Genomic DNA, 11,883 nt, shown 5'->3' on the forward strand with positions numbered 1-11,883 from the left:
CATCTGCACCACCTTAAAGGGCCCACGCTAAGGGCCTGGGGGTAGGAAGGCCAGGTACCCTTGCTTTCTGGGCAGAAGATGAAACAGCAGCTGGGAGCGGGCCCTCCCTGCTCATCACTGGGCTACAGATTCCAGGCCCAGCGCCAAAGTGGGCAAAGTGCAGGGGAAAATGCCCTTCGCGGTGGGAGCTGAGCGGGAGCCGGGAGCCTGTACTTGCTATTAAACCTGGTAAATGCTGCCGCTCCCCGAGCCCGGACCACACTCTGTCACCAAGTGGAAGGAAGAAGCCCTGTCCTCCATCCCGAGAACTCTTTCCAACGCTCTGCTCTTTCTCCCCTCCACAGACCTGCTGTCCGCTCGGGATGGACGGCGGAGGCGCCAGCCCCCATGGCCTGGGGTCCGGGGGCTGAGGGTCAGGGGCCCTGGGAGCGGGGTTCGGGAGACCTGGTTCCCCTCGGCACCTGGAGCCTCCAGCGACCGAGGGCCACTCGGAGCTGGGCGGTGCGGTTGAATCACGGGTGAATCACTCCTTTCAGGGTCCTGGAGTTTCCTAGCGGAGGAGGCGGGGCAGGGGATCGTAGGGCCGCCCACCGCGGCTGCCGGCGACGACGGGCGGGGCAGGGAGTCGGCAGGGCGGGCGCCGCGATCGCGGAGGCGCGGGCGTCCGCGCGGCCCTTTATAGCGCGCCCGGCACCCGCTTCTCCAGACTCGGCTCCCCGCGCCCCTTCCCGCTCTTTCCCCAGGGGCGCATTCAGCCCAACCTCTCCAGCCTTCGGGGCGCGACGAATCCTCCCGACCTCACCAGCAACTCGTGGACATGGCGTCTCCCACCGGACCCCGGGTGACCTGCCCCGAGGCCGCTGTCTCTAGGACACTCCTCCTCGGCTGGGTCCTTGTCCAGGTGGCCGGAGCCTCAGGTGAGTGGCACCCGCCTCCCTGAATTCCTGGGGCGCTCTGTCCGAAGCGGGGATCAGTCCTGGCTGACAGCGGGCTCGTCCTGCTGCCTGGAGGTGCCCCCGCGCCTGCCCAACTCAGCCGCGCTCACCCACCCGCGTTTGAACCAACCTGGGCGCGAGTTGGAGGGTAGGCGCTTGGTGCCTGGGACCCTGCCTGCATCTGCTGGAGATGCTTACTGGGAGATGCGTAGTTGTGTAAGTGCAGTTGTGGCTCCAGCTTTTAGGGAAAGAGCTTCCCAGTGATCTTGACGGTGGTACTTGGGTCCGCACCTGCACGGGTCAGCGTGCAGTGGTTTGGATAGTATCCTTAAGTGTGCACCTAATAAAGAGCGGCCCTCCGTGTGGTCTTGCTCGTCCTAGTTTAGATTGAGTTAGAGGCAATCCTGTTGCAGAATGTCGCTTGGATTGAAGCAGTCCTTACATTGTCCATGCCTCCGTATGCCTGTGCGACTGACCTGCCCAGTCTTAAAAACGCAAACCTTAATAACCAAGCATCCCGCCCTAACCGGTTTGGCTCAGTGGATAGAGCGTCAGCCTGCGGACTGAAGGGTCCCAGGTTCGATTCCGGTCAAGGGCATGTACCTGGGTGGCAGGCACATCCCCAGTAGGGGGTGTGCAGGAGGCGGCTGATCGATGTTTCTAACTCTCTATCCCTCTCCCTTCCTCTCTGTAAAAAATCAATAAAATATCTTTAAAAAAAAAAATAACCAAGCATCCTAACCGGTGTACAAGCATCCTCCGGTGTGACAGGCCCAACATCTGCTAGGTGTCTACTGACGTTTCAGGATAGAGACATTTTGGATAAAAATGAAAAGGATCAAGATTTGGCTTTTTCATTATATGCAGCCCTAACTGCTCTCACACATGTGGGATTTGCCCTTTTCCATAACTTATGGAAGACCCTTCCTAGCTGGCCTTCCCTGCCAGAGTCCAACCTTGGAGTCCCAGGCTCCCCCAGCTGGGTCAGGGACCCCCCAGGGCCCTGATGGCTCCTGGGCTGTGCGTCTGGGTCAGGTTAGCTGAGGGAGTCCCATGTGAATGATTTCAAACAATAATTTCAAGATCCTTGCCTGTTTCCTTACATTACAAGGAAGAACCTACCATGAGGAAATTCTGGGTTTGGGAAAAATTTGAATATTTTTTTCTCTGGATAATTCAGTAATGAAGCTTTCATAGTTGGAAAAAAAAATTACTGTGAGGTTTATGGTGATGTTTAGGGGGTAAGGTGTTTTATACCTTCAACGTGAAATCATGTGCTGAGAAGTTCATGTAACAATAGCTGTTTCTCTTTTGTTTAAAGGCACTACAGGTGTGGTGGTAGCATATAATATAACTTGGAAATCAACAAATTTCAAGACAATTTTGGAGTGGGAGCCCAAACCCATCAATCATGTCTACACTGTTCAGATAAGGTAAGTTAGATACAAAAAGAGGAAAATACGGCTTCTGATGTTTCTCCTTCCCTGTGCTGTCTTGATGTTTCTACTTTAAATGTCTTTAAAGCTGGCTGATGGTTGAGGTTATTGGATAGATGACATGGTAATTTGCCATACTCTGCTAAGCCTGCCACATTTCCAGCCCTTAAACTGATAAAACATTTTAATTGCTTTGGGAGATGATGGAAAAATTCCTAAGTGGAGGAGAAGCTATGGAGAGGTGAACCTTAGTGAGCAAGGTTTGATGTCACTGATAGATATGATTCTGGATGGATAACTAATCTCACCTAAGCGCACCCGTCTTTTTCCGTGCTGTCTAGACTGTAAGCCTGCTCTAACGTGTTAGGGAAGGGAAGAGGTGTGCAGGAGTTTGGATACATACATTGCCCTGTAGCAATGTTGGATGCATTTCATCCTTGGACTCATGATTCAAACTTCAGTTGCATACGTGCTAACCGAGGAGGTCAATTTTGTGACTCACCCTGCTGGAAAGAAATACTCCTCTGCCTGCAGGCTCAGCTGTCAGGGCTGCTCTGATTGACAGTTCTCCCTAAGAGCCCATAGTTCAGTATACTCAGTCTAAATGTGGACATGTCTTCCTTGATGGTTTTCTCTATATTCTTGTAAGTTTCTTGTTTCTGAAAGGTTCTAGGAGACTTGGAAGAGATCTTATTAATTAGAGGAGAGCAGCTGTGGAAATTATTTTAACAAGTTGTATAAAGGCACAAAAGTATCACTGGCTAAAATTAAGGTGTTTTGCTTTTCATTTTGTATTGTTTAGCTTGTCAAGCCTTTTTATAGTATGAGGAATGCAACTCCTACATACGGAGGCAGTCTTTTAGGTAGATGTTCTTGTTTTACAAAATGAACTTCATGATGACTGTTGCCAAACCCACCGAGAAGAGAGTGTGTGTGTGTGTATGCGCGCGCGTGTGTGCGCGCGCGCGCGCGCGTGTGCACACACACTGAAATGCTTGTATAGATAGAGGGAGGGTGAGAAAGGAATTTCGTAACCTGAAGTCATAATTATGATTATGGTCAAAGTTGTCAATTCAGATTCCACTAGTCAAGAGCTGAAGTTTACTTTGGTAGATACTTCCTTCTGGAGATTGAAAATAACATTTTAGGAGGAATGCTTACCTATGAAATATATTCAGTCTTATGTTTAGTGAGCATGTGGGAACATATTATGGTTTCCCTGATTTTTAAACATAAGCCTTTGTTAGCTCTCAGTTCTTGGACTTCCCAGGGCTGATATTCAAGTGAACGCAGCCCCTGTGCTCAAACATCCTAATGCAGAGCTGCTGGTTGGGGGCCTCCGTGGACAGGGTTCTTGCAGAGCCCAGATCTCATACTCTCGCCCATGTGCTAGGACCTGTGAGCAGTCCCTCCACCCTGCTGCAGACCTCACTCTTCTGTGTTGGTGAAAAGGACCACAGCAGTCATTTTATAGGGAAGGAAATTATTGCCCTAGGAGGGTGAGGGATTAATCCATGAGTGCCTTCAGGGTGAGGGCCCAGCTGGGTCTGGAACCAAGGTCTGCCCAGTATTCTACCACCACCACCTTCTCTGGAGGGTCTGCCCCAGCCGATGTGAGCCCCCACAGCTGGGAGGAGGAAGGAGGGTTGGTGCCAAAGCACGAGTTTCTCCTTATTCCTCAGGTTTTTCTGTGAGGCTCCATCTCCTCAGTGGGCCGCCTTCCCTCCCAGTTTTCCTTCTCTAAAGGCAGCATCTCCACCTGCTTCTCCTCTGCACCTGCTGCTCCTTTGCACCCACCATTGGCCTGTCCCCAGCCATGGGGCACCTCTCCTGGGCCTGCAGCCCCTACTTGGGGCTCCAACTGTGTTTTTCCCATTTGGAAATAGTTTCAATGACGGTTGCAAAGTGCTATTGGCTCAAGCACCGAAACATCACCTGTACGATTGATTCCATGGGAACGTTTGAATTCTAAAACGGAACTTCCAAAGCTCCTAGAAAACAACCTGTTCCTACATTGATGAGTCTTGATTCCAAAGGAATTTTTTAGTAATTGAGGCAGGACTTTTATTATTTCCAAGTCAGGAGATTTTACAATAAATACCTAGAGGATCCTCGAATGCTTTTAAAATGTTAGTGCTGATAACAATGTTCAGAGGAGCTTACTACAGAATTGCCCCTTTATTACTTGTTCACGCAGCTTTGCTGATTTCACTAGTTTCGGTGACATTAAGTACTGTAACGCCTATGTGTCAGCTGGGAGAAACCAAATAAGGATCTGTCAGGTGAAATGTAGCCTCGAAGCCCAGCAGTCTCTCTCTTGTTCTCTGAACGACCTGTTTGCCATAGGATGAAGAAGAATCATCGTGTTTCCTTCACCTTTTTCACTCCAAAATTAAAACAGCCTCTCTATTTCTGTCACTGAAAATTAGAGGAATCTAAGAAGTCAAAATCTTTCTGTATCAATGTTAGCTTGTGAATTTTAGAACAAAGAGTGTTATTTAGTTCTGATTTTTGAAAAATAACCTGTTTACAGCTCATGTGCATGGATTTGGACAATTGAATTCAGTTTGTTTTCCCCCTCATTCAGCCTGTAAATGCAAACCATCTAATACTGAGCAAGGCCTGCTGTGTATTAGCCCTACAGCCTTGCTGCTTAACAGCAAACACAAGGGCATGGACCCCTGATACCATGCAGACGGTGTTCAACATGAAGTGCTTTAGTGAAGATATCAGTGCTGGGAACAGGGAGGGGAGAGATCCGATCTGAGCAAAGAGATGTGGAGATTCCCGGGGAAAGTGGGACTGGAACAAAGCCCTAAATGACGGACGGGGCTGAGGCAGTGGATGATGCTGAAGAGAAGGGAAGAGCAGTGTGGCTGTCAATTTAGAGAGGACAGAAGTGTGTGAATCAAGTCGCAGTGACATTTATCTATGGATTGTTTGGGTCCTTTAAAGCAATTTTATACTTATAGAAGTTCTTTAAATAATTTCCTCTTCAATGAAGGAAGATCTTTTAGCCTCTTAGTCTTTCAGGCTTTGTGAGAGAGATACTATTGTTATTCTGTGATCTTTAATGGGAAGTATTCACATCTTGTAAAAAAAAAGTGAGAGAGGCATGTAGCAGAATGAGATGAACAGACCCAATTCTTACCCCATTAGTTACATGACCTTGTACAAATTACTTAGCATATCGAGCTTCAGTATCCTTGTGTGTAAAAAGGATCCAATACCTTCTTGGAAGGATCATATCAAATGAAGTAATGTGTAAAGGGTCTAGTATAGTACCTGCATATAGTAGATTCAGTAAATATTAACTAAACACACCAATAATTGTCGTGATAGAATGTAATATGTAGAATATATTATATAGATTCTATTATTACTACATTGACAATATTCTACAAAGAATATAGAATGTTTATAATAAATAGAATATAATACAAGATAATAAGTAATAAATAGTTGGGCCTTAATAAAAAACCATGTACATTCTAAGAAAGATATTTAAAATGGTTAAGAGCACAGACCCCAAAAATTGTTGTCTGGCTTAAAGTTAGGTCAGTTGTGTGACTGAGCTGGTCACCTAATCTCATTTTGCTTCAGTTACCTTATTGTGAAGAGAGCGATGATTACAGAGCCACCCCAGGTTACTGTGAGGACTCCAGTGCATCTAAAGTGCTTAGCATGGGAGTGCCTGCTCACGAGTGGTTGTGGATGCTATTATTGTAATAGCACCACAGCCAGAAAGCCATCTGTCTCGTTGGATACAAATCCTAATGTTCCGTTTCTCTTCCTTCCTTTAGCCATAGATTAGGAAACTGGAAAAGCAAATGCTACTCCATCACAGACACAGAGTGTGACGTCACTGATGAGATTGTGAAAGACGTGAAGCAGACGTACTCAGCACGGGTCCTTTCCACACCGGCAAATGCCACCGGTTACACTGGGGAGCCCAAGTACACAAACTCCCCGGAGTTCGTTCCTTACTTAGAGAGTAAGTAGATCAGTTTCATTCTCGTTTTTATAAGCTCCCAAATCGTTTTGTGAGCTCATGGCCCTTAGGGGCCTGTAGATAAAACAAGATTTCTTCAGAACTACATCTTTTTTCTCAGGAACCATAAAGTGCCCCAGCCCTCTTCACTCATTCCGATGTGGTAGGAGGTTCCCAGAGCGTGAACTTTGGAGTTGGTAACACTGTTATCAAGTAACTTTCTCCCCCAGCCTATCCCCAGACCGTGCCAGTGACAGGCCGGATGGGGCCTGGGGGACTAGACCTTCCACCAGCACTGGGGTTTCAGTGTTTCTCCATATATATTTTATTTACATACACACACACACACACACACACACACACACACACACACACACACACAACATTTCCATCCCATCAGCAGACCAGAGTCCCAGCTTACAGTTTTTCACAGTCACAGCTGCTCAGGGAAGGTCCAGTTTCCCTCTGATCCAGAGTCAGGCTTGCTGACCTCATCTGGCCAAGGCTGAGCCCCGTGCTGTGCCGGGCGCTTGCCCAGCCACTCCCAGCCTGCCTGCTTCGTGCAGGTTCTGCAAGTGCAGAGCGCTTTCCTCCCCCGCCTTTGCCCCAGTAAGCAGCCCTTTAGTATCTCCCAGGGGAATGCACAGGATCCTGGCCAAGTGGGAGATTACATTTTTTGGCCTGACTACAATAAACCTGTAACACACTAGGAAGGGTGAAATCTTTTAAGGTCTTTTAAGGTCTTTAAATCTTCAAAGGTCTTTGAGGAAGACCTAGAGTGAAAGGTTAAAGTGAAAGGGTCGTGCTATCGGTGCTTTTCTATCTACCCCTCTGACCACCCAGTGAGAACGGAGAGTTTCTGGAGGTGGGAATGGTGTGAAGGGGCAGAGGGACAGGCAGCCAACCTTTCCCCTCTGGTATCTACCTGGAGGGTTGAAATAGAAGGTAGTCTTAGCCCAGGTGAATCTGGCTGCCTTTCCTGAGCCCCTGTTTGCCGGAGCCTGTCTTTCGCTTGTGTGTCTGTCACGGCACCCAGCTGGGCATTAGACACCACATCCATGCCCCTTCTGGTAACTCCTCCCCGGATCACTGATTGTCCTCCTGCCATTGATGGCACCCACTTGGTTTTCTGTGACAGTTCTTGAGATTTTTGTAAGCCACTTCAAGTCTCTTTTTGGTACAAGATAAAATATAGTTCGCATATTTATTTTGCATGTGCCTACACATAACTTGCACATAATTTGTGTTAAATTATTGGGATTGATTTTATTGTTATTCAGCCAAAACACACGGGATCATTGCGCCCTCCAGAGTCCCAAGGCTTAACACTGGTGCCTTGAGGTGCCAGGACATCTCCCGGGCTTTTCCCACGGCCCCTCATTTATTTTACCTAAAATATGGAATCTTGTGCAACTGTGTTGTTTAATACAGTTGCCTCTAACCACATGTGGCTATTGAGCCCTAGAAATGTGGCAAATGCTATAAGGGTAAAAATACACACTAGATTTTTTTTTAATATATTTTATTGATTTTTTACAGAGAGGAAGGGAGAGAGATAGAGAGTCAGAAACATCGGTGAGAGAGAAACATTGATCAGCTGCCTCCTGCACATCTCCCACTGGGGATGTGCCCGCAACCCAGGTACATGCCCTTGACCGGAATCGTACTTGGGACCTTTCAGTCCGCAGGCTGACGCTCTATCCACTGAGCCAAACCGGTTTTGGCAACACACTAGATTTTGAAAAAACGTCCCCACAAGTTTTAAATGGATTACCTGTTGAAATGATAATATTTTCACTATAATGGGTTAAATAACATATATTACTGGAATTCACTTCACCTGCTCCTTTTCACATTTTCTAATGTGATTACAGGGAAATGTAACTGACATCGGTGGCTCCGGTCATATTTCCAATGGGCAGCGCTTCTATAACAGCTCTTGGGGTTCGGCTTGGTGCCATGTGGCTCACTCCTGCTAGGGAGCGGGCTCTGTGCAGGTGTTTTATGAGGGATGACCAGGGTATTAACTGTGATAACTAAATGGGATTCTATTTGTAGGGAATACTTTGGTTCCAATGAAGTTTATTTTCTGTTTTAGCAAACCTTGGACGGCCAGCAATTCAGAGTTTTGAACAAATTGGGACAAAACTGAATGTGACGGTACAGGATCCTCGGACCTTAGTCAGAAGGAATGGCACATTCCTGAGCCTCCGGGATGTCTTTGGCGAGGACTTAAGTTACACACTTTCCTACTGGAAAGCTTCAAGTACAGGAAAGGTGAGGATTTCTTCCGCTGGTTTTTATGACTTGCTTTAAATCATAGGTCCTTGATTTTACAACTACTTCTGCCCCAATTCAGAAGTAGCAGAACGGGGTGGTTGAGAGGGCAGTGCGGTGGGGTGAGAGGGGTGCTTGCTGTCCTGGTTCTACCCGAGACTTTGAGTGACCCTGTGATTTTGGGCGAGGCCCCCTTGGATACCCAGGTTCCTCAGCCAAGAGGCTCGACCAGATCATCTCTAAAGTTCCTGTCAGGTCTCACATTTCTCTCTCTATTGAGGATCACAGAGACAAAATTTGTTTTCCCTACAACAATTAATACGTCATCCTTCCTTTCCTTTACTGCAAACATCTCCTACAGAGGCTAAGTTGGATATCTCTAGTCTTGGAAAAAGCACCCTCAGCAGTTAGCATGAGGAATATTTAGCCAAGTCACTTCTAATCCTGTGTATGTCAGATGTGTCCATGTAGGCTTTTGCTTCCCCAGTGACCTGGTAAAGGAGAAAGAACTCACTTGGAGGCCAGATGAATTAAGAACTCTTTATCTTTCAACAGAAAATGGTCAAGACAGACACTAATGAGTTTTTGATTGATGTGGATAAAGGACAAAACTACTGTTTCAGTGTTCAAGCCGTGATTGCATCACGAAAAGCTAACCAGAAGAGTCCCGAAAGCCCCATTGAGTGCACCAGCCCCGAGAAGGGTGTGTTCAAAGGTGAGTGGCTCTGCTTGGCAGGCGGGAGGCACAGGTGCCCTCCAGAGGACCAGCTCCAGCCGCAGAACCAGGGTGTCCTTTGTTCAGAGAGAAAGTGTCTTGGTTTTTCTTGGTTTTGTGTGTTTTTTTGGAAGTTACTCATAATTTTAGGCCTTTAGAAATGTTTCTATGTTGTTCCCTTATAGTAGCGAGTATTTTCTTGAGCGCCTACCACATGTTAAGCTCTCTGCTGAGTACTAGGCACATAGTCCGTGTTTGGGGTTTAGTGTCAATCACAGATTTCTCTGGGCATGTTTTCATACTTAAATTCTAATCTTTGGGGCTTGGGGGGAGCATCTGGACCCAGCTGTGAGCACCCACGGTGGGCTGTAAAGTCTAACCCATGAAGGGAAGGGATTCAGTCTGTCACATATACCCATGTACATGTGTCCATGCATGTGCACACATGGGGTCCACACACAGTGAGGAGAGGCTTCTAACTGGATTGCTGTGGGTGTGTAGACACGTATGTACATGAAGCTCTAAGCCTAGGAGTTTCTCTCCAGGCTTTGTAAAGAAAGTGCTCTGAGTACTTCCAGGGATTAAACGTCAAAAGATAGTAATGATGACCTAGCTCCTTGCTAAGAAGAGATTTTAAAATTTAAAAACACTTTAAAATAAATTCTCCTCCATTTATTGACACTGACAGAAGGAAAGGACTCTCCTCTCTGGTTCTGCACCCTCTGGGCCATCGCACCCACAGCCCTCACATCCATCTTTCTAAAGCCAACTCGAGTTCCGCTGCCTCTGTCTTCGTGCACATCCCGACCGCTGCCTCCCAGGTCTCTTCTGTATCTGCAGAAATGCATCCTTTGAGAACCATTGCAATTGCCACCTCCACCCGGAAGCCTTCTTATTGCCCTAGCCAGTTATCATCTCAGCTGAATTCTGGTAGCCCTCTGTGTGTCTCTTTGCACTGATAGTTCATCTTCTACTATAATCATTGCCACCAAACTCAGCATCATGCACTATTTTTAGCCAATTGTTTCTAACAGCTGTTCTTACTTCCATCTATGTGTACCTTCTCTAGATTAAGAACATTAACCAGTTTACTTAAGCTTTTGGCCTTTGTCAATTGCCCTACAACATCTAGGGTTTGACAAATTCTTTCGTAACCAAAATGCGTTGTGGTGGAAAGAGTAGAGGAAAGAAATTTCAAATTACGCAAAAGCAGGATGGTGTAATTTGGAGTTAAGCCCTCAGTTCTGTCCACTGATAAATGGGATTCGAGCTCTCTCTCTACATTGACTTGGTAACTTTTGTTTTTCAGACATGTTCTTCATCATCGGAGCAGTGGTGTTCGTGGCCATCATCTTCATCATCACCCTGGCCCTGTGTCTATACAAGCGCAGGAAGGCCAGAGCAAGGGAAAGTGGCAAGGAGAACTCCCCGCTCCGTGTTGCATAAAGCACGTGACATTAGAGCTGCTGACTTCTGCAGAGTTTATATTGCACTGTGACAAAGAACTTTTAAAAGGATGGAATATATGGAAACAAAAATGAATTTTTGGAGCATGGAGACTCTTGGGCCCAAAGAAAGTTCTTTATCTGACTGTTCTCATGATTAGCATTCTGGTTTCGAGACCAGCACTAGTCACTTTGGAATGTAATGAACGGTACAACCAATTCCAAGTTTTTTAAATTTATTTTTTAACACTATGGCACCTTTTGCACATATCATGCTTTAGACTGTATTTTCTACACTCAAGACGAAACCAGGTCATCTAAACAAAAACAAATGAACAAATGCCTTAAGAAGTCCTGGGTGCACTTTTGGAATACTTTCAACATGCTGACTTCAAACAATGTGGGAGAGTAAAATGGAAATTGGGTGGACTTTTCTAACGTGTGTCTGTCCTTTTAAAATGTGGAGTTTAGGTTCTTTTTTTTTTCTTAAGAGTTCTTTTGGAGGTTCAAAATAGTTGGCAAAGCATATGCATGTGTTAAATGCAGAAGACTTCCACTTTGCCTGACCAAGCCTGACAACTTTGGGCATATGCATTACAGTTTAGCACTTTAACTGACTTAAATGCTATTGATTAAACACTTGACAGCTAGCTATATTTTTATGAAACTATATAAACTACATAAAGTTTATGATTTAAGGTACTTCAAGTTTATATGGTCAACATTGTATATATTTATATAATTTTTTAAAGGTTTTATATATGGGGATTTTCTATTTATAGAGGTGATATTGTTCTATTTGTATATATTGAGATAATTTATTTAATATAGTTTTATATAAATAAAGGTGACTGGGAATTGTGACTGTTTCATTTATTATATCTTCCGTTTATTGTTTTTTTATTCTTTATTATTTAAAGTATTACATGAGTCTCCTTTTCCCCCCATTGACCTCTCCCCAGCTGCTCCCATTCCCCAGCACATGCCTCACCCCCCTGTCTGTGTCCATGGGTTATGCTCATATGCATGCATACAAGTCCTTTGGTTGACCTCTTACCCCCTGAGCCCCCACCTTCCCTCAGGC

At 45.9% G+C, this 11,883-nt stretch overlaps 1 protein-coding gene across 2 annotated transcripts; it reads left to right on the top strand.

Annotated features, from left to right (window-relative positions):
- Positions 1-273: 273 nt before the first annotated feature.
- F3 (coagulation factor III, tissue factor) lies at positions 274-11,660 on the top strand. Of its 2 annotated transcripts, XM_059688764.1 has the most exons (6): positions 291-917; positions 2,257-2,368; positions 6,175-6,365; positions 8,461-8,639; positions 9,195-9,354; positions 10,664-11,660. In XM_059688764.1, the coding sequence occupies exons 1-6, from the start codon at positions 818-820 to the stop codon at positions 10,798-10,800; spliced, it is 879 nt and encodes a 292-aa protein (XP_059544747.1). In that variant the 5' UTR covers positions 291-817; the 3' UTR covers positions 10,801-11,660. The 2 variants fall into 2 exon arrangements, with proteins under 2 accessions (XP_059544748.1, XP_059544747.1); XM_059688765.1 differs by lacking the exon at positions 9,195-9,354 and having other exon boundaries at positions 274-917.
- Positions 11,661-11,883: the final 223 nt, after the last annotated feature.

The sequence above is a fragment of the Myotis daubentonii genome, chromosome 3 (genome assembly GCF_963259705.1).
Source record: "Myotis daubentonii chromosome 3, mMyoDau2.1, whole genome shotgun sequence".
In the NCBI taxonomy this organism is placed as follows: domain Eukaryota; kingdom Metazoa; phylum Chordata; class Mammalia; order Chiroptera; family Vespertilionidae; genus Myotis; species Myotis daubentonii.

Coding starts and splice junctions, on each gene's coding strand:
- F3 (XM_059688764.1), top strand. CDS start 818: ATGGCGTCTCCCACCGGACCCCGGGTGACCTGCCCCGAGGCCGCTGTC. Junction 6,366..8,460: donor GTTCGTTCCTTACTTAGAGA/GTAAGTAGATCA, acceptor TTTCTGTTTTAG/CAAACCTTGGACGGCCAGCA. Junction 9,355..10,663: donor CGAGAAGGGTGTGTTCAAAG/GTGAGTGGCTCT, acceptor TTTGTTTTTCAG/ACATGTTCTTCATCATCGGA.